The sequence below is a fragment of the Pteronotus mesoamericanus genome, unplaced genomic scaffold, assembly GCF_021234165.1.
Source record: "Pteronotus mesoamericanus isolate MK-2021 breed Mesoamerican mustached bat unplaced genomic scaffold, CSHL_Meso_final contig_55, whole genome shotgun sequence".
Lineage (NCBI taxonomy): Eukaryota > Metazoa > Chordata > Mammalia > Chiroptera > Mormoopidae > Pteronotus > Pteronotus mesoamericanus.
Window position 1 is genome coordinate 6788980 of NW_026555198.1, and position 20970 is coordinate 6809949.

A 20970-nucleotide genomic window follows, 5' to 3' on the forward strand; every position below is an offset into this window, starting at 1 on the left:
CAGAATATTTCTGTACACATAAACTTCAGTTTCAGTTTGGTATATTTTTTCTGTCTAAATTTATACGTATTGATAAATTCCCTGTGATCAGGTAAACAAGTCAGGCATATTAAATACATATTAAGGAGTACATATTTCCTATTTAGTATACAAAGTACTTCATAAATATGAATTATGTTACAAAAATAGCTTTGGATGCGCTCACACGGTAAGCACTTTGCTAATTTTGGACAACCTTTAAGGATTGTGGGTATTTCACATAACTGAGAACAAACTCTAATGTTAGTTTAATTTGAGCCATGTTTAATTCTGATAAACACCACGTATTTATTCAGATCACCACAAACGCTATGTAACTCACATTGATTTTTTTTTCTTTTAGGTTTTATGTATTATAGACAGGTAATGCTTAAAGTGTTCAAATTTATTTTATAGTTATGTGATGCATGGTATATTTTAAACAAATATTTGCACAATTTAACATTATAAATCCAGCGGTTTCAAGATGCAGGCCATAAAGGTTACCAATTTACAAATAACTATCGAATGTTCTCTCTTTGCATGCTTTTTTTTTTTACTTTTCAGATAATCTTTACACAGAGTTGTTACAATGCCACAAATCAAAAGGATTATTCCAGTTCCACCAACTTAATCTACGTGCAAGATGAAGGACCCAGCTGAAGTGCGAACACTGGTACCAGTTTTCTTGACTTTGCTTTACAAAGCACAAAGAGACGACGGTTTTGTATTGGGGTACAAAACACATTTGCCTCTTGAGGTTAAATTCAGTGTATTATGTATATAAAGCATCCCTTTGGCAAGAGAGTTTGCAGTATCCCCACAGGACTCCACAGTATAGGTTTTATGTAGTAAAATCTATTAAGGAAATTCTCTTCTGGACACATTTTTGCAGCTACAGTTAATGAGACACCCTTGGAAACACCTGCCTCTATGCCTATTGATAATATAGTATTTGGAAATTAGAAGTCAACAAAAGGCACTTTCATCATTAAATAAATGTCCTCTGCATGATGTAAGATCACATGACCTAGATCTTGTTCAAAGCCGTCTGCTCCTCAAGGACCTGAAGGTAGTCGGGGGAACTCTGGAGTTTTGCCTTCAGTTCAAAATACTCGCTGCTCTTCCTTTGCTCTACCACAATTTTACTGTGGTTGCCGCCTATCAATGACTTCTTGTTTTTTTTGTCTTGTTGTTTTTCTGGATAACGAATCTCAAAGCCACTGACACCTATGCTGTTGTACTCCTTTTTGCTTTCTAGAAAATTCTGAATAAACACATTGGAATCCCTGCTCGGGAATAATTCATCCAGCTCATCAATTGTGCTCAGTCTCTTTCTGCTATCTACATGTAATAAGTCTTTCTCCTTGTCGGCAACATTTCTCATGACAACTTTCTGTCCCGGGGGATCTGAAAACATGAACCCAGTTTCTGACTCTTTCAAGCCACAGGTGTGGCTCTTGCTCATCTGCTCTATGGTTTGTGGAATGAAAGCTTCTGTGCTCAGTCCGTCTTTTTTATTGGTTTTGTGGTCATGCTTCCTCAGCTGCAGCTGCATGGAGCCACACTCTGGATTCCCAAGGCCTTCGTGTTTCACCGTGGGTTTCTTGTTTCGTCGCAACACAAAAACAAGAAGGCAAAAAGCGACAAACACAGTTAAAATGAGGACCACTAAGATACTTAAGATTAAAATTGACAGAGGCACTGGTCCACCAGGAGGACTTCGAATGGGACCCAGTGGGGTGGTGAAGGTAATGGCAGGTGCAGGGCTTGTGAATGGTGCAGATGGCTTGTTTAAGAGTTTGGGACATAAGATTTCATTTTTGAGGGACTTCAGTTCAATGTTAGCAAACTGAACAGGCGTTTCACATTTTAGTTCTTTCACAATAATCCCATCATTTAACTTCTCCAGCCACAGCTTTAACGCCACCAGGTCACAAGTACAGTCCCAAGGGTTGCCCTCCAAGTCAATCTGTGTAAGAGATTGTAGTTGATCAAGGACCCCACTGACAGGTAGGTACATGAATTTGTTGTTCCTCAGGTTCAGTCTTGCAAGGGGTGCTCCAGAAAAAATGTAAACGGGCAGGCTCTTTAAGAGATTGTTGTTTAAGTACAGTAACTGCAAATTTGGCATCGAGTCAAAGGTGCCTGCTAAGATTTCTTTAATCAAATTGTACTCCAAATACAGATACTGCAGGTTATGAAGGCCTGAAAATATTTCAGGAGAGAGTCTCTCAATCTGATTGCCATTGAGATAGAGCCTGCGTAAATTAGTGAGATTGTGGAATACATCTCCCTTTATCACAGTAATCTGATTGCTGCCTAAATGGAGCAAATCCAGTCCTTCAAACTCGCTGAAGTCTGAGATATCCACATCTTTGATGCTGTTGCCATTGATGTGCAACTTCTTGGCATTTACAGGTTTCGGTATCAGTTCAGACATGGACTGTATATTTTTCTCTTGGCAGTTGACACTCAGTCCCAAATCTGAAGGATGTGTTTTACAAAAGCATGGCGCTGGGCAAGGTGTAAGAGGAGGCACCCTTGTTTGGTAAGACACAATCTGACTGAGATTGCGATTGGAGAGGGCTTTGCCCGCCACGATTCCAGAGATCTTGGAAGGATTTGTAGTTTTTGGTGGTTTGGTCACTAATCTGTGTAAGGATGTTTGAGTAGTGTGACCATTGGGAGTAGTGTAGCCATTTTCCAGCTGAGATGGAGGCAGGATCCGTACATCAAAATCACTGCCTGTGCCCATAGGGCATAATTCTTGTTTGTTAGTTTCTTTTAAAAGCCTTCCATATAAGTCACTGGGAGTTTCACAGATAGCTTCTCCTATGTAAATGTTATATGGCATATTCTCCAGCCAAGCTTTTAAAGGCAACAAATCACAGCTGCAATTCCAAGGGTTATCTTCCAGTTGCAATTCGACAACGCGGCCTATGTGTTCCAGAACTCCGATATAGGGGAGCTTCTGGATTCTGTTCCCTCGTATATCCAGATGGGTCAAAGATGCGAATCGGAATATATTATCAGGAAGAAATGAAATCAGATTGTCATTAAGAATGAGAACTTTCAGTTTGTGGAGCTTATTGAAGGCTCCCCGTTCAATATACTTGATTAAATTGTAGTCAGCCTGGAGATACTCCAAGTTCTCTATGCCAAGGAAAGTGTCAGCTCGGAGAATCTTTAATTCATTGTTGTTCAAGTGCAACTGCTTTAATGCACTGAGGCCAAGAAAGGCTCCTCCCTCAATGTTCTGCAGTTTATTATTCCCCAGCTGCAGGGATACTGCATGTGAAAAATTCAAGAATGTATTTGGATAGAGGATATTTAAAAAATTGTTTTGGAAATTGAGGTGATAAAAATTTGACCAAGGCGGTTTCAGCTGGTTTGGTCTGTAGACTGAAACCTTCTCACAGTTGACATAGAGCACATTCTCCACTGACACACAGGAGCATACATTGCAAATTTCCACTGATATGTCAGAATCTGCATTTGTCGAAGAAATCAGGGCTGACAAGATCAGAAAGAGCCAAAGAAACATCTTCTTGCAATCAGCAAATAACGTTATGCTTCTGAATAAAGATAAATAATCTAAAAAATAAAAAGAAAACATTTTTCAATGGTCATTACTTGAAAAATTATCTGTGCTTATAAGTACAGTAACTGAAAATTTGGCTGTAATTATTAGCTTTGTATTTTTAAGGGACCAAAAGCTCTAAGCATTCTCACTTACTCCAACAATAACCAACCAAAATGTCATACATTTTATTTCCATACCTGTAGTTTACACAAAATTTACAGGTGCAGAACACATAACAAACAACAGGGAAAAAAAGACTGTTGATCATGCTTATACCTTAAAAATCTGAAATATTTTCTCTACATAGACCACCAAACTGTACCCTTGGACAAATGCAGATCTCAAGCTTCTTATTCACAACTCTAATGACTGATCCCAGCCCATCAAGTCAGCCTGTGGTTAGCACCACAAAAGCATTTCAATTTGTAGATTTCTACTCTCTAGGCTTCAGCTTGATAAGAGGCTAAATAGAGAAGATATTAGATCCTTGCATTCAATGGAGGATCCCAATGAGAAGATCGGGTTGCTGGAAAGGAGGCAGCCAAAAGGCCAAGGTGGAAGGAACCTTGGGGAAAAGATCTGCCTGAGCTTTAGCCCACTGGGAAACTCATGGCCATTAATCAGTTCACTCCTGTACACTGCTATCTCAAAAAAAAAAAAAAAAGAAAAGAAAAGAAAAAGTAAAAAAAAAACAAATAAACCTGACCAACCACAGACCACCCCGTGAGGTTCTAGAAAAATAACTGAGTAGGGAAGGCCAAGGTTTGGACTCAGATAAATAAACAGTATCTAATTTCCTATCAGTTCTCTTCCAAACAGGGGGGAAAGCCTTTTCTCTGTGGGTCCTTGAAAGCAGGAGAGAAACCTACTTGCCCCTATACTGCTTACTTGATGTCCAGACAGCTTTCCCTCCCCCAAGAACTGGATCTCCTGCTGACCTGGCCCTCTTCCAGTACTTTGTGTGCCATTTTGAACCCAGGTCCAAAACACTGACACTTGGCTCAAATGCTTATCTGCTTCACTTTGACCACATACTGCCACTGCTAAGGAAGAATTCACACACCACAATTGTTGAGTGGCTGTATCTACAGCACCAAATACAGTTATTACTGCAAATGTTTGTCCTGAAATCATTTCTCAAACATCCCCTTCCCAATAGTACCACCCCTCTCTCTCTGTAGACAAACCAAGAATCACTTTATTGGTGTTTAATGCTTAGCAAATTAACCTGTTTTAGCCAACCTTAAATACTGCATGCATACACAAACATATGCAATGCTGCATGAAAAAGATTAAAAGGAACAACAAGCATTGTGCATTTTATTGATGTATTTTAGCCATGTGAGTCTTTTCCATCTTGAATGGGAAGCTGGCTGCGATTTCAATATGGTTACCACCGAATATTAATTAAGTAAATCACCTAGGAACACACAATGAGTGAATGATACAAAGACAGAAGTGTCACACAGAAACTCCTTTGTTTATTTTGCCCATGAGGAATCAGCTAGTGGTAAACTGAACATGTCTCAAGGTAGACAATTTATTAGCCACGACCCAGGAAGATTTGCATTTTAAGTAGTTTGGTTCAGCATACAGGAAGCACGGCCAAGATTCTCCTTGGCTGCCATATAGACCTGCATTCCCCCTATTCACTTTGACAGTTTGATTGGCAGTGAAAAAAGAAGTCATAATTCTTAAGTATGACATCATTCAAACCAACTTTCATTGTAAAATCAAAATTTCACTTCGTCTTTTTTCATTGTTACAGATGTGGTTTTCAACAGAAATTCTGGCTCGGTTGAGTCATTTCTTGTTTCTACCGCCCCACCAAGAAACCAAAAAGTAACCAAATTAAAAACAAAACGAAACAAAAACCCGAATTCAGTACAAAAATAAGAACAAGGAGCATCAACAGATCTCAAATGCATAAGGAGCTACCCTCATCCTAATTTCTACTTTAAGTAGCAAGGGTGGAAAAGGCGCAAGGGCGAGCTAGGAAGTTCCCCAATGCAGCTCTGTGAAACAGAGGAAGCCAAGACAGCTGGAGGACCGAGCAAGGGAGCTGGGGAGTCATCCGCCCAAGGAGAGAAGGGAAGAGGGAATGAAAGGGCAAGAGACCATAGAGAAGTTGAGAGAGGAAGAAATCAAGAGCTAGGAGAAGGGAGCTAGCATGAGGAGAAAGGGGCATTACATGTAAGGGGAAAAAAACTTCACATTCACATGGCACCACTAAAACATGTCCATTTTAAAAACAGGGGCGTGGGAAGGCAGCAAAGAAAACACAAAGTATGAGTTAGGTAACAAAAGCTATCTCTTGGGCTGCCAAGAGTGGCTTAGCCCCCTATCTTCATTTCTTTCTCTCCCTCCCTCCCTCCTTCTCTCTCCTCCTTCTCTCTCTTCTTCCTCTCTCTCTCCCCCCCACCTCTCTCCGTCTCCCGACACCCCCGGCAAGACGCTCAGCTCCCAAGGCTGGCCAGGATTCCACCAACCTAGCCTTACCACAAATCCAGCTTCTACCCGAGCGCCGCGCCTGGCGCTCCGCACTCGTGTGGAGGGAGCTGGCCTGCGGAGAGCAAGCGGCCCGGGGCGGGGGGGTGGGCCGGGGTGGCACCCCTGGCCTGGGAGACCTCCGCTTGGCCGCCTAAGGCAGGGTGGGGGCTCCGCGGAGAGACCCGGTCACTGCCGCCCCCTGTGCGCTACCTCGGGCCGGCAGCGACGCGGCTTGAGGGGTCGCTGGCGATGGCGCGTACCGCAATGTTTTGCCGCATCCCGGTGTCCGGGGCCGGCACCAGCCCCCTCCCTGGTCCGGGCCCGAGCAGCGGCTTCGTGGGCCCGGCAGCGGAGGTGGGGACCACTCGGGATGTCTCGGGGGCCATCAGCCCCGCTGCGCACACATTTCTTCGCGCGCTCCCGTCCCACAAGGGGCAGCTGCTGGAGTTTCCGTCCGGCTCTCTAGACCGGGGCGTGCGGTGGTTGAGGGGGAAGATATGGCCAGCTCAGGCCACGAGGGCGATCGCCACTGGGATGTCACTGGCCCGCTTTTCATATGAATAGTGACCCTGTCGTTCCTTGGCCGAGAGCGGGGGCCCAGGCTCCCACTTGTCCGCACCCGCCCCCCACCCCGTCACCACGACCAGCCACAAAATGCTGCTCTCACCAAGCCAGATATCAGCTCAACATTTGGGCATCTTGCAAAGTCGCGCTGCCAGCGCTTGCCCAGCTTTGCAGGGCTTTTAGAGTTACCCACCGGCTTCTCTTGTATCCCCTTTCTTGCTGGGCGCCAGGAATCTCCGACCAGCTCGCGGTCCACTGCCCGGAGCCCCAAATCCACGTCCGCCTAGAGTGTCCGCGACGGGGGACACAGAAAACAAAGCCCAGCGCAGCGGCCCCGACAGTCCGAGCCGCCCTAGACTAGGACACTTTCCCCCCCGCCTCTGCCTTCCTGGGGGGCGGCGAAGCTAAGGACATCGGATTCTTTCGGTCCTCAGGGACTTGCGACCACGCCGTGGGAAGGCAAGTGGGGAACGGAGGTGGAGTAGCCAGTACGGCCGCTTTGGCCACTCAGCCGGCCCCAAACCAACACGACCCAAACTAAAAATAATAAGCTACCTGCCCCCCTCCGCGCACGAGCGCGCGCGCGTGCGCACACGCGCGCGCGTACACACACGCGCGCGCGCGCGCTTCAGAGCCGCGCGGAGAAGAGGGAGCGCGTGTTGGTGCAGTTCTCTCTGCCCCCACTGGAAATTTACCCACCTTCGGAGCCTGGTAGCTCTTACAGGGCCTGCGGGGCCGCGATCCACGCTGCAATTCAGCAATGGTCACTACGTGATTTCACCCCCAGCTCCTCGGCGCCTCTCGCCCGTCAAACCCACAGAACAGCTGGGGCAAGCAAGCAGGCGGGCAGCGGCGCGCGCGCGCGCGCACCGGCCAGACACCGCGCGTGCACCGAGTCCCTCGCACACGGGCTGCACCTTTACATACACTTGCTCAATCTCCGCCCCCGCCCCCCTTCAGCATACACGCAGCCTTCCCTCCCGACACTCAAGCACCTCGACCCCCGCACATTCCTGAGCTCCTCCGTCCCCCACTCAGACACCCCCACTTGATTTCTACCCACACATCGGGAAAGGCAGCGCACTTTCCTCCCAGCATCCGCCCCCTCTTTATGCCTAAAACATCCCCTAGGGAGGAGCGACCCTTTTCCTCATGCAGAGAGACCGTGGTTCCCTAATGCGAGGGCGCCAACCTCCATCCCCCCCATCACATACACGCAAACTCGAGTCCTTTCTCCTCCCCCAGCCCCCTAAGAACGAAGGCACACACGCGCGCACACACACACAACCGGGGCGTTCCTTTGAGAGAGCAACCAAGAACCCTGGCAAAGCCAAAGAAACGTCGGAGAGCTGGGGGGAAGATGGGTCGAGGGAGGTAGACAGGGGCGTCGAGTCTACGCGGAATTGAATAATTCCAGGATCGAGGGGGGTGAGTCAACAACAATGACGTTCAAAGGCAACAATCGCACTTGGGCTTTGTATCACGGGTACATTACCTTTGGCTAATTGTCACCCCACAGAACAGAGGGCTCCGGGAATACTTCGGTAGCGGGCGATCCTGGATGGAGCCTTCTTTGGGCCAGCTTCCTGGGATCCAGTAGTTTTCGCACTCCCCCTACCTGTCTGCGCGTAAAGGGCTGGGGGCTTTAAGGCAAAAGTGTGAAGCTTTAGCCCAAAGTGAGACTATTTCGTGGGATGAGGAGACGGCTAATTCTCCATATCTTAGAACTCTGCGAGCCTTCGGCGTCGAACGGGTTAAGCAGGGTGATTAAGGAGCTGGGGGTGGGGAGAGGGTATAGAGATAGAGGAAAAAAAGAGGTGTGGGACTGGGAGAGATGCCGCACTTGCTACCAAAAGAAGGGGAAAAAAATCTGCTTTGGCTACTGAGCATGCCCAGTCCCCAGCTCAAGCCCTATAAGGGAGGCATTGTGTGCGTTCCACTTCTCCGGGCTTTGGTGGTGACCGGGAGGGGACTTTGGTTGGACAGGGTGGTGGTGAATGGGAGACTTTAGGGAAGGGGGGCAAGGTTTAAAGCTTTGGGGCTGGTCGGAAGTGTTTGTGAAGAAACCCACGGGATACCTCGGGGAGACAGAAAATGAGACAAGATGGACTAAGAAAAGTCACTTCAGTAGCCCCCTCACTGTCATGTCTATACCAAAGAGGCTTTAGTAGTTGCCATATCAAATATACATTCAGAGGCTGCAAATCCCGCGTGTGGATTGTGTAGGCCCCTTTCTTCCACCCATTTGTTAGTGCGTCCACAAGAGGGTAGGAATATCCTGAGGAAGGACTGTAATGTTCAAACCATTTTCATGCAGATTGATAATTTAGTCTGTGTGCTTGATAAGAAAGCAAATGTAACTATGGGGCAGGGGAGTTTGGCTATCGTGTATGTATTTCAAATACCTTGCTTTCCTAACAAGGAGAGGCTGAGTGGGTCGTTTCATTCCCTTCCCCCCCTAACATTGCTGTTTGTGTAGGTGCTTGGCTAAGAAAAACAACTCTTTCTCTTTACTTTGTGTCTGTCACAGTAAACTGGCTTTAGGTAAATAGAGCTAAGTTATAGGTGGGAAGTATTTCCCTAGGACTCCTGGTAGCCTATTCTTTCACACATTTCAGGTAATACTGCAGGACTCATTTCTTAAAGACCTATGCTTTGCCTAATCCACTTATTCAAATTCCAGTAGCTCTGGCCGCTATAGGGTATAGACAGTACCCAGAAATGCTTTTACTTAAAAATGAAAAACTCTTTAAGCTAAAACTAGCAATAGCATTGAAACCAGAATTTGGCTGTCTGCCTGAACTCCTACAGTTAAACATTTACCATAATTGGTTGATGTTTAAAGGCCTCAAATCTAAGCAAAAAATCCAATGAGCAAAGGATTTATTATTACATTATTTGTGAATACTGTTCTACCTTCTGTATTGCCTGTAGTATCTATTCATGTGTTTAATTTTCTTCATTTTTGTCATGCATGAGGCTGCCTTTAAGTTACATTAGTGCAAATATTTTCTGGACACAGCATGTATACAGAGATGCACATACATTATTTAAATAGATATGTGTATATAGGCTTATTTCTTTATGACCTTTGTAAATATTGCGTCTTTTATAATGAACTCTTTCTCCACCTCCACTCTCATTGCCCTTAAAAATTTCTTCTTCTTCTTTTTTTAAATCAACCTAGAGGCAGAAATCAAGTGGGCAGCAATAGTAAGATTTGCTATATTTAATGTGAAATTCATTATGAAATAACATTGCTTAAGGAAGTACTAAGGAATCTGTCCATAATGACATATGTTTTAGTAAGGTGAAATGTGTTTCCTCCATAGGTAACAGCTGCAGTATGTTGAAAAATCCCTCTACTCTTGTACATTTGAACAAAACAGATCCTGCTAATTAAGAACTCATATTTGCATTATATTGTACAATGCAATTTGAAGGTGGTAACGGATACCAAAACAAGTTGGCATTTATTCTAAATGCAAAGGTTTCAGGGAGCTGTAATATATTTTATCAGGATAGGTGAATTGTTTGTCCTTTACTATAAATGTTAACAAGATTCAATAGGATGAGCAAAAAATTTTTTACCCGAAACTATAATGCTTATTCCAAGTACTGTAATAGCTGAAAAGGCCAGGCTTGGACAGTAAATATCAGATGATTTAAATGCTTATCTTTATTCAACTTTAGAAACTTTTGAGAGTTGATTATATTTGACTGCAATAACTGTGGAATGTTCTTTTTCATATGTGTAATGGAGACAGAAATCTGAAAACAAGCACACCTAAAACATCAATAAATTATAGTTAATAACAGTGCTAAGAACTTGATTAATATCCAGCTCATTAAAATGAATGCTTTAATATAAAATATTTTGCTGCTTAAAAATGATAAAGTGGATAATCATAAAAATAACATAGAAGTAACAGCTTTCAAACCTTCATTTCTTTTGCTTTCAAAGTAATTTAAAAACCCAATCCTTTAATCCTGCAGTCTCTTTACTGTCTGTTAGAACTACATGCGCTATCCGTATAGAACAATAGTAAACTTAGGAAAATTGCTAGCTTATAAAAGACAGCAAATATAAATAAATAAAAATGTTAAGAAAACTTCAGCACTGCTTATGGCAATTGAAAGAAAACAAAGTTGGTGTTCTTCCTAAAATATATGAATGCAAATATTGTGAGCTGGATTTGTAATAGCCCCAGCTTTTCTACATGTTCCACTGTACTTAATCTTGGCTTTGCAAGGAGTAGACTTGGAACCATAGTACTACGCTGATACACTGTGTCTTCAGGGCAAATAAACAACTGCACCAGGAATTTTACTAAGCTCCTGGATATCCTTAATTCCAAAGACAGTTTCAAGTCAGTCAAACACTACCAACAAAACTTGGCCTTAGTTAATGGTCTTTCACTTTCATTGTATTCCTTATTTAGTTTGCCTTGTCTTGTTGTTGTTTGAAATCAAATTAGCCTTAATTTTGGCATCCAGGTATCACAGATCATTCATTGTGTCTTAATTTCAAAATTTATTTATACTTGACATTTAAAATAATTATGAACTTGGCCTATCTATAAGTGGCATACATGGAGGTTCTCAGGATGTTAGTATATCTTCTAGAAAAGATGTTTCTATGATCACACGAATTTAGGAGACCCTGATTTCATAAAGCTAAATTTTTTCTTTTAATTTTGGGAAGTCTCAGCAAATTCCATTATATTGGAAATGAATTCTGACTTACCAGGGGAAAATGATAGAGCATGTACAATTTCTCAAACTTATTTGGCTATGTAGCCCTTTTTAAATCATATACACTATGAGAAATTTCATACTAATTGCTCATTTTTGCAAATTTTATGGAATTTAGAAGCTGAAAAGTAGCTTTCGGATAATAATCCAATTCATACTATAATATGTACTGTCTCTTGAGTGCTTCTTTTTCTTAGCCATCTTGCCCCCAAACATTATTTCATTTAGTTCTCTGAACAATACTACAAGGGAGAGACTATTTTTCTTAAAACAGAAAGTTCAGGCAAGTTAAGTGTTTTGCTCAAGATCACACGGTGAGTAAGTGAATGTCAAGATTTGATCCCAGGTCTTTGAGGTCTTCCTGAAACTGCACACTTCCTTGCCCACAGAGGAATCAAAGCACTTTAAATTTTGAAAGCATAATGGATTTTTCCACCAAAGATTAACACTTGGGACATAAACGTTTGCAAGTACTAAAGTATTAATATTCAACACTAGAATAAACCAATAAAGGACATGAAAAATAGTTCACTTCAATTGTGCACAACAGGGTATCTTAAATCAGTTGATTTTACCCTTTGCCAATAGTTGGTTTGTGTTCATCCATCCTGCTCTTTCAACTTTTATACCCGAGTTGATTCTGAACCTCTGATGAAGTCTCAAGTGTCCCTTATTAAAGACAATTTCCTTTGCTACTGCCAAATGCAGCCATGTAAAGCAGTAGTTATTCATCCTTACAGTTATTCTAGAGTTAAATACAAAAGGGAACTGAGTGAATTGGAAGAGGTGAGATTAGTTCATTAACTGATTAGGTAATATCAGCTACCCTGACCTTCCATTTTTCCCCAGGCTACCTCTTTATATTACATCTGGTCATTTGTTTTTTGTTATTGTTTTTCTTTTTCCCAGAACCTAAGATGTCAGCTGTTAATGTAATCAGGGCTAAGTAATTCAGGCATTGGTTGATTTTTCACAGCATACTTCATTCACAACTTATTTCTGTAGGATTACATTTTTTTAAGTATGTTATTTTGAAGGATCTTTGTAATTTTGGCTTTTAATGAGTACTTGTTAATCTGATTCACTAGTACTACTTATATTCTTTAGAATATCATTTTTTTGAAGCCACAGATGCAGATTAATAGTTTCTGTTCTGTTTACCCATTTCTTTCTGAGTATTCTCTAACTTCAACAAATTTAATCTTTGTCACTGATGGTCAAAAATTAGGGCCCAGAAACAAGCAAAACTGCCTTCAGAAAACTCAGAGATAAAAAAAGATTGTGAAATAAAAAAATAGGGATTTAATAGTCAGACAATCTACTGTGAGAATTACTCCCATGGGCTGTACAAGTTCCATAACACCAACCAGAACTTTGTCAAAAAGACAAAGTTGATGAGAATCCTTCCATTTTTACCATGCTCAGTTCTGTCTGGGAACTGAGTACTGTCCCTAGCCAGTAAAACATGTTTTCATTTTGCAAAAAATATTGAGGGTATTTATCCCAATGTTTTTATGCTTTTATTACAGTATTATTTTCCTTAGAAATTTAAACTTAAAATTTTCCTTCAAAATTGATCTTGTTCACAGCTTCTCATTTTTTGTTTTAGAGATTACTTTTGTACAATTCCAACGTGGGTCAAAATCAGGGGCATAAATAAAACAAGGCAGAAAAGGCCTAATGTGAAGTTCTGAGTTATGATGTGACTGTATCACAATTACTATATCAAAAATAAATTTTATCCTTTTTTGAGGCTCAAACAGTGAGTCAGAGGAAAACAGAACATCTGTGTAAGCCAGTGTCATATATCCGTGATTGACTATCTCCTTTTTCAGTTCAAAACTGAAGTTTCAATAGCCCCAATCTGACTCAAATTGAGTAATGTATACCCACATAAGGTCTTTGTGAGAAAATGGTTCTCGGTCTTGTGCTAAGGTATAATGGTATGGGGAAAGTTGTAATTACAGAAAATTCCTGCTTGGTATTGTTGATAGTGATAGAGTTTTAGGGTTTAAAAGGACCTTAAAATTCTTACGGTTAAAACACTCATCTAGAAAATCAATTACAGAATTTTTGAAATCTTTACTGTTTTGTAAATGTGAACGGAAGCTACAACTAGACCAATGACCAATGAGAATTTTAAAGAGTATGAAATTTGGAACCAGATGGACTTGGGATGAAATTCTTGCTTCACTATTCAGTAATTCTATGATTTAGGACAGTTAATTTTGCTGAGTATTGACTGCCTCAGCTGTAAAATGGGTAGGGCAAACTCAATCTCCCTGAGTTTTATGAGGATTAATTAAGAGGTTTACAAAACATCTAGAATGGTGCCTTTCTGGTGCAGAGGATTATTATCTCCTACTCATAAGTAGAATAAACTATACAGACAAAAAAAATGTATGTTGACTGTATATTCCTTTCCTACCCTAGTCTATCAAAGGATGACAAGTAAACGAGAGTGATGAGGTTGTTTGTTTATTTTTAATTATTTTAAAAGCTAGAAAGCATTGTGTTAAAATAAATATACTTCCGTGTATCTTTTAGTTACTTTTCTATTTTCATCAGTTTTTTTAAACATTAATTTCAACAACAACCTCTGTAGAGCTGAGCATTACAAACATCATCATTATTTTTTTGCGTCTTGCTTGCCAGACGAGATTCTAATTTAGAATCTCATCTTCTGCTCTCCAGACCCACAAGAAATGGGAAATACCATTATTTAAAAAAAAGTTCCTCATAATGGCCTTGGAGGGAATATTAAAAATATGTTTTCTGGAGCATAGCACTGAATATCTTTTTGATAGAAAAACAAAAAAAGAGAGAAATAAATGGGAAGAAAGGAACCAAAGTGTATGTAGGTGTTGTTTGTACATTGTTATTTGTAGCTTTATTTGTAACATGTGCAAAGAAAGCTCAAGGACTTAGGGGCACTAATTTTATCACTTTATCTATAGAAAAAAGGTATTTTTAGAAACATAATGACTTGAAAAACTAGCTTTCTTCTAGCCATAAGATTATTTTGTCAAAAGAGTGGCATATGTTGTTTTTAGAGAAAAGAAAGTCAGATCTGACAAGATGTGATCAATTATAGCTAAGATCACATTTGTGTGATAAATTATGCTTAAATTAACTCAATCTCAACCATCCAACGACTATTCAGACAGATATAGTGTACATAGGCTTGTATGTGAGCTACTGCTAACTGACTTCTCTTCCAATATGCATCGTTGGAAATGTTGACTCTACCTTATATTATTTGGATTCTATTTGTATTTCCCTATAGTAAAAATATTCCATTATAAAATATATTCCAGGTATAACCTCTAATCAATGTATTTTTCACAGAGTAAAAGTTGTTGGGCATTTTGCTTCTTCTAGCTAAAGCTATTCTATAAAATTTCATTTTATTATCTTTATGGATGAAAGAATGCAGAAAACCAAAACTATAAGATCTAAGTAATCAGAACAATGTGAAAAAATTACAAGCAGGCCATATAATGATGACTCCTCTCATTTCTCTGTCTGTGTTACAAGAGATGCGAGTTTCCTGAGCCTTGAAGAGAGGAGAGTCTCATTGATAGTCACCCTGACTTCTTGAAAATCTGTCTCACATGCAAATAGCAGGGCATCCCCAGGAGGGGGCAGTGGTCTTGGGATCCTGACCTTCCATTCTTACCCCTCCATGTACACTTAAAGAAGGCTTCTGGTCAGAAGTATAGGAAATGCTATTGTCCAATTTAAAGTCTGGTGAATATTCAGACTTCTGTTGGTAGGTTAGTGATTTATGTCTCTAAGTTAGCACTAACATTTAAATTTGAAATTACATATATTGACAAGAACTTCTCTTTTGTTAATAAATTTTTGTAAAAACTTGTAGAATTTTATAGAAGAGAAGTTTCTAAAGGGAAGATGTCTTGCTATAAAGGAATTTAAATTTGGTAAACATATTGGAAACTCTATAAAGAGGTAATTTCATACATTGTTTCCATAGTAACAAAGGACTGGCAAGAATTGGTGATTAAGTAGATTTTAGCTCAAAAAGTAAATAGTTCTGGGTCTGTCAGTTCATTATTAAATAGTATTATATAAGATTTCTCCAGTTTTTTAGAGATTCACTTTTTATCATTTATTAAGACTAATGGCAAAAACAGATTGTCCTAAAGGGGAGGAATGGGTAAAGGAGAAACAAATGACATTTTTAGCATAGCTATGCATAATTCATAAATTACACATAACTCTTAAACAATATTTTCCCCTCCTTCAAGTCATTGCCCATTTCAACTAATTACAGTAGGTCCTCACTTAACGTCATCCATAGGTTCTTGGAATCTGGGACTTTAAGCAAAATGATATAGAACAAAACCAATTTTATCATAGGCTAATTGATACATACAAGAGTTAAGCTCCTAAGGCATATATCTGGTCACAAATACATCACCAAACTTCTAAATAAAGACCCAAAACACTTCTAATATCAAATATTGAAATAAATGTAAACTATACATACACTTAAAAGGATTAATAAAAACAATTAAGAGAATTATTTTCCAACCTACTTATTCCAGTTCAGGATGGCAAGTGGCTGGCGCTTCTCCCTGCGGTTCAGGGAGCAAGGAGTGATCCACCCCAGATGGGATGCCCTTCCATTTCAGGGCACATCACCTGCATCCATGCTCATTCTGAGACAATTCAGACACACCAGTTCACCTCTCGTCCACATCTCTGGGATGGGGAGGACACCAGAATCCCCAGAGAAAACTCACACAGCCATGGGGAGAAGGTGCAAACTACACTGACAGTGGTCCTTCCTGAGAATTGATTTTTTTTTTCTCATCAGTATTACAACATTAAGCAAAATGATGTTCGTTACTTAAGAACCTCTTGTACCTTTTTAAAAACCAAACATTTTCTCTTCTTCCCCACTAACTGTAAATTCTATTACACACATTTTCACTCAGAGCTTTTTGGAATAAGTGAAGTTTAATCCTCAAGAGTTCCTAGAGAGCCATGTTGCACCTTATACCAACATATACATAAACTCTCCAAAACTAAAACAAAACAGTACCACTCCCTCTTCCTACCCCCATCCCAGTTGTTGATTTGGTAGCTGCATACTGGAAACATCAAAGTGTGTATTGAAAATAGCATATTTCACTCTTTCTGTCCTAGGGATATAAAACTGCCTTGCTTTTCAGACTCAGAGAATCCTATGATTTCAAGAACATATGAGGTTTAGCTAAGAGAGCCTGACTGCAAATGATCTCCTCAACCATAAAATACAGTTCATTTTAAATCTTTATTGAATATCTATTACACATAAGGCTTTGAATGCCAAGATGAAAGGCAATGCCTTTGTCCTCTATGACCTCTGAGTTTATTGATATAACAGGTGAGACTATGCTATAATAAATGATATTTTATATTGTATTGAATAAAAATGCCCTTGAATCACTGGATGCTCATTTTTAAACCTAACCAAATTTCTTGCTTTTATTAAACATTGTGAAATACTGTAGTTAAAGGAAGTAATGGTAGGTTTCCATGGCACATATTCAAGAAAATTAAGAAAATCAGAACATTGTCTTCCATCAAACGGCAAGGTCAACAACTTGCATGTCTTTCTGGAGATGACACAGTCCAAAACTTTGGTATTCCTCCAGAAGACAGAGTCAAAATTTACGTGTGCCAGGCATATTTAGAAAGGACATTAACAGGAAATGTTCTATAAAATAAGAAATTAAATCACTTGGAGGGGCCAGAAATTGAAATAACCAATGTAACCAAAAGAAACAAATGAAAGAAGACACCAAAACAGTAAGAATCTTTTCAAATTTGATGTCCAAATCATGAAAGCTTCAAGAAGGGTGACATAAAAAGGAAAAGAGCTTATGTCGTTTTCAGGGTGTGAACACTATATAGGTGTGTTCAAGACTTAGCTTCTTAAGTGGAACCAAGAGTGAAATACTGTAACAATGATTGTCTCTACTTAGTATATACAGGATCCGGCACAAATAATGCCCGTTTTTGATTACAAAATGTTTTATTACAAAATCATAACCATGTAATTCTATAACATAACAATATCACACTCACTCACACCAAATGACTTTAGGTGAAATATTCAGATTAGAACTATAAATTATTACACCCTTATTATTACTCTACCAACTGCACTCAAGCAGGCAGTACTTCTGCCAGACCCTGTATGTATATGTATCTAGTGATCAAGAAATGACATGTGAAAAACAAAAACAAAAACCAACTTATTCTCAGAAAATAAGAGCTGCTGGAAATAATATCCTAAATATAAGCTTGTCCAGTTTTACATTATTACTCTTTTTTTTTTAACTGATACACACAAACGTGCCACAATACTTAGATGGGTCATTTGAAAAATATTTTGAGAGAGTAGAATCTTACTGAAATTATTTTACCAAGATTGAAAAGTGAGTTCCTTTATATTTTTGGACTGTTTGAGTACATCAAAACAGACATTAGATTTATTTCTTAGAGTCGTTTAGCCTTGGAACTCCTACCTCAGCCTGCCAGTGATGCCTTATAATTGTTGTTTATGGATGTCAAGAGACTTTACATCTTTATACGTATGCTCTGATTCTTTTTTCTAACACAGTATTTAATTTGTGCTGTTGCTTTGTCTATCACCAGAAAACAATTCTTGAGGGAGTGTTGCATTTAAATTTGAGCAGAGATTCCATTAGAACTTTGGTAGTCAGTATTTGCATTACTTTTCTCAGTGTCTTTGCTTTATTATATGAATAACCCCCCAACCCTACCTGCCTCTTTTACAAAAGGAAAAAAGATAGATGGAAAGCCAGAAAAGCAACCATCCCAAACACATTTGCTGTTCAGCATCTTACACAGAAATCGTCTTTTGCTATTCAATCTATTTGTGGTTTAATTTTTTTCTTTACAAAACTATTTGGGAAGAAAAAAAAACACATTTTCCCTGCTGTTGCTGTTGTGTTATTATTTCAGTGATTTTCAGATTATTAGTCATTCATCTGGATTGGTGCCTGTATATTTTTCCACAGGTTTAATATGGAAAATTGTTTCTTTGACCATATTAAAGCTTAGCTCAAAATTATCTATTTCCATAGCTAAGAAGCCTCAGTTATTTTCTGATTAATGCTCACAACACTCTTCAAGTTATTAAAAAGACATCATAGACTTCCAGTCAAGCTGGAGGCATAGGTAGACATGCTTCACCTCCTCACGCAACGATAGAAAGAATTACAACCAGATCTCAAAAACAAATAACACCCAGAACTGCCAGAAAATTGAGCTGTATGGCAGTCTGACAACCAATGATTTAAAGAAGCCACATTCATCCAGATGGGTAGGAGGGGTGGAGTCACAGAAACACAGCAGAGAAGCGGTGTGGAGCAGAGAGGTGGCTGCAGTGACAGTGGCAGAACTGAGGGTCCCACATTCACATGTGCTGGATAAAAATCAGGAGGAATACCTTGGGAGACAGGAATCACAGCCCTGAGTTCCAGAAGATAAACTCCCATTACCTCTAAATGTAAAAAACAGTAGGGGTTGGGGAGGCAGAAGAAAGTGCTGGATTTTCATTATTTAAAGGGCCTGCATGGGCTGAGAATGTACCAAACCCCATGGCATCAGCTGAAAGGGCAGTAATGCCATACAAGTGGTGGGTGAGATGACTGGAAGTGGGGTGAGTTCCAGGAAGGCCTCCAGAAGCCAGGCAGGAGCATTGTCCCTTGACCGAGCCTCCCACTCCAAGACACACAGAGCCACACAGTGGTGAAGTGGGTTGCCCCACCCTGGCAATTACTGAAGTCTCTGCCTCACACAATTTACAGGTGCCTTTTCTACATAGGTCACACTTCTAGGACACGGAGTCAAAGCAGCTCTACCTAATACACAGAAACAAACACAGGGAGGCTGCCAAATTGAGGAGGCAAAGAAATATGGCCCAAATGAAGGAAGAGAACAAAACCCCAGAAAAAGAACTAAACAAAATGTAGATAGTCGACCTATGAGATGCAGAGTTCAAAATGCTGGTAATCAGGATGCTCAGAGAACACTGAGTACAGCAACAACATAAAGGAAGAAATGAAGGTTACACCAAGTGAAATAAGGAAAAATATACAGGGAACCAATAGTGAAGGGAAGGAAGCCATGATTCAAATCAATGATTTGGAAGTAAAGGAAGAAATAAACATTCAACCAGAACAGAAAGAAGAAACAAAAATTCAAAAAAATGAAGAGAGGCTTAGGAACCCCTGAGACAACTTTAAACATACCAACATCGAAATCACAGGGGTTCCAGAGGAGAAGATGAAGAAAAAGAAATGGAAAACTTCTCTGAAAAAAAATATTGCAAGAAACCTTCCTTGATCTGGCGAAGGATATAGACATACAAGTCCAGGAAAACAGAAAATCCCAAACAAGATGGACCCAAAGAGGACCACACCAAGATACATCATAATTAAAATACCAAAGGTTAAAGATAAAAAAGAGAATCTTAAAAGCATCAAGAGAAAAGCAGAGAATTACCTCCAAAGGCATTCCCATAAGACTATCAGGTGATTTCTCAAAAGAAACCTTGCAGGTAAGAAGGGACTGGCAAGAAGTATTCAAAGTGATGGAAAGCAAGGACCTACAACCAAGATGACTCTATCCAGCAAGGCTGTCATTTAGAATTGAAGGACAGATAAAGTGCTTCCCAGACAAGGTAAAGCTAAAGGAATTCATCATAACCAAGCCGTTATTACATGAAATATTAAAGGGACTTATTTAAGAAAAAGAAGATCAAAACTATGAACACTAAAATGACAACAAACTCACAATTATCAACAGCTGAATCTAAAAAACAAAAACAGTCTAAGCAAACAACCAGAACAGGAATAGAATCATAGATATGGAGATCATGTGGAGGGTTATTATCTGGGAAAGAGAAGTGGGAGAATGGGGGGAAAGATGCAGGGATTAAGGAGCATAATTGGTAGGTAGAAAATAGACAGGGGGAGGTTAAGAACAGTATAGGGAATGGAGAAGCCAAAGAACTTATATGCATGACCCATGGACATGAACTAAGGAGTGGATTTTGAAGGGAAGTGGGTACCAGGCAGAGGGGCACAAAGGGGGAAAATTGGGACAACTGTAATAGTATAATCAATAAAATATACTAAAGATAAAAAGAAAAAATGGGATAAGCCTTAACCAAAAAAAATTATAACACAGTTTATTATATGAGGAATAGATGAAAGCTAACTTAAGTTATATTGAGTGATTAGTTAAACGCTAAGAAGGAACAAAAATAAACAATTTTAAAAATGCTGGGTCTCCTGGTTCTCAGTCCAATGCACTAAAATGTTCTTCTATGACTCTATAAAGCAGGTAACTGTAACATAGTCATTGTGTAGAACAGAAAAATGGTTTGGGGATGCTGAAAGAAACTGTAAACTGGAACCAACTGCTATCACCAGGGTAAAGGACAGTTGCTGGGGCAGTACTGACAGGATAACCAAGTAATCAACAAGGATCAGGTCCCTTCTCTCTCCTGTAAA

At 40.1% G+C, this 20970-nt stretch overlaps 1 protein-coding gene across 1 annotated transcript; it reads right to left on the reverse strand.

The window, feature by feature from the left end:
• Window positions 1-586: 586 nt before the first annotated feature.
• On the reverse strand, window positions 587-8341 carry SLITRK4 (SLIT and NTRK like family member 4). Its single transcript, XM_054579539.1, has 2 exons — window positions 8154-8341; window positions 587-3615 (listed from the first exon to the last, which is right to left on the reverse strand). Exon 2 carries the CDS (start codon window positions 3563-3565, stop codon window positions 1049-1051), a length of 2517 nt encoding a protein of 838 aa, XP_054435514.1. The 5' UTR covers window positions 3566-3615; window positions 8154-8341; the 3' UTR covers window positions 587-1048.
• Window positions 8342-20970: the final 12629 nt, after the last annotated feature.